The following is a 386-nucleotide window of genomic DNA, read 5'->3' as shown; positions in this document are numbered from 1 at the left end:
CCTCTGCTGAGCACGTACCCGGCCCCTCCGCTCATGTAGCCCTGGCGCACAAAGGGCTTGAACCTCTTCCCCAGGTACAGGGGGGTCTCTGGGGAGCGCCCGGCCAGGAGCCAGCGCAGGTTGGCCACCACCACGAAGGTGTCATCGTCCGCCTTGAGGAACCAGTCGGCCTGGTCAAGGTGATGCTTGTGCACGTACTGGAAGGCGCGGATGGTTTTCCAATAGAGCTGGTGGCGACCTTCCCCCACGGGCAGCCCCACGGCCGGGAAGCTTGGCTCTGGTGCTGAGCTCATGAACAGCACCACGTTGCAGTGTCGGGCCCAGGTTTCCCGCACGTGCCGGGCTCTGGTGTCCAGGGTGCTGGGACTGGTCATCACCCAGCACAG

At 65.0% G+C, this 386-nt stretch overlaps 1 protein-coding gene across 1 annotated transcript; it reads right to left on the bottom strand.

Moving 5' to 3' along the window:
• Positions 1-7: 7 nt before the first annotated feature.
• LOC104412921 (glycoprotein-N-acetylgalactosamine 3-beta-galactosyltransferase 1-B-like) lies at positions 8-380 on the bottom strand (the record flags this gene model as incomplete). Its single annotated transcript, XM_010023763.1, has 1 exon — positions 8-380. A coding segment is annotated over one exon (373 nt), but the record flags the coding sequence as incomplete, so codon positions are not given.
• Positions 381-386: the final 6 nt, after the last annotated feature.

The sequence above is a fragment of the Nestor notabilis genome, unplaced genomic scaffold (genome assembly GCF_000696875.1).
Source record: "Nestor notabilis isolate BGI_N333 unplaced genomic scaffold, ASM69687v1 scaffold27881, whole genome shotgun sequence".
NCBI lineage: Eukaryota > Metazoa > Chordata > Aves > Psittaciformes > Psittacidae > Nestor > Nestor notabilis.
This window is presented reverse-complemented; position numbering and strand designations above follow the sequence as displayed.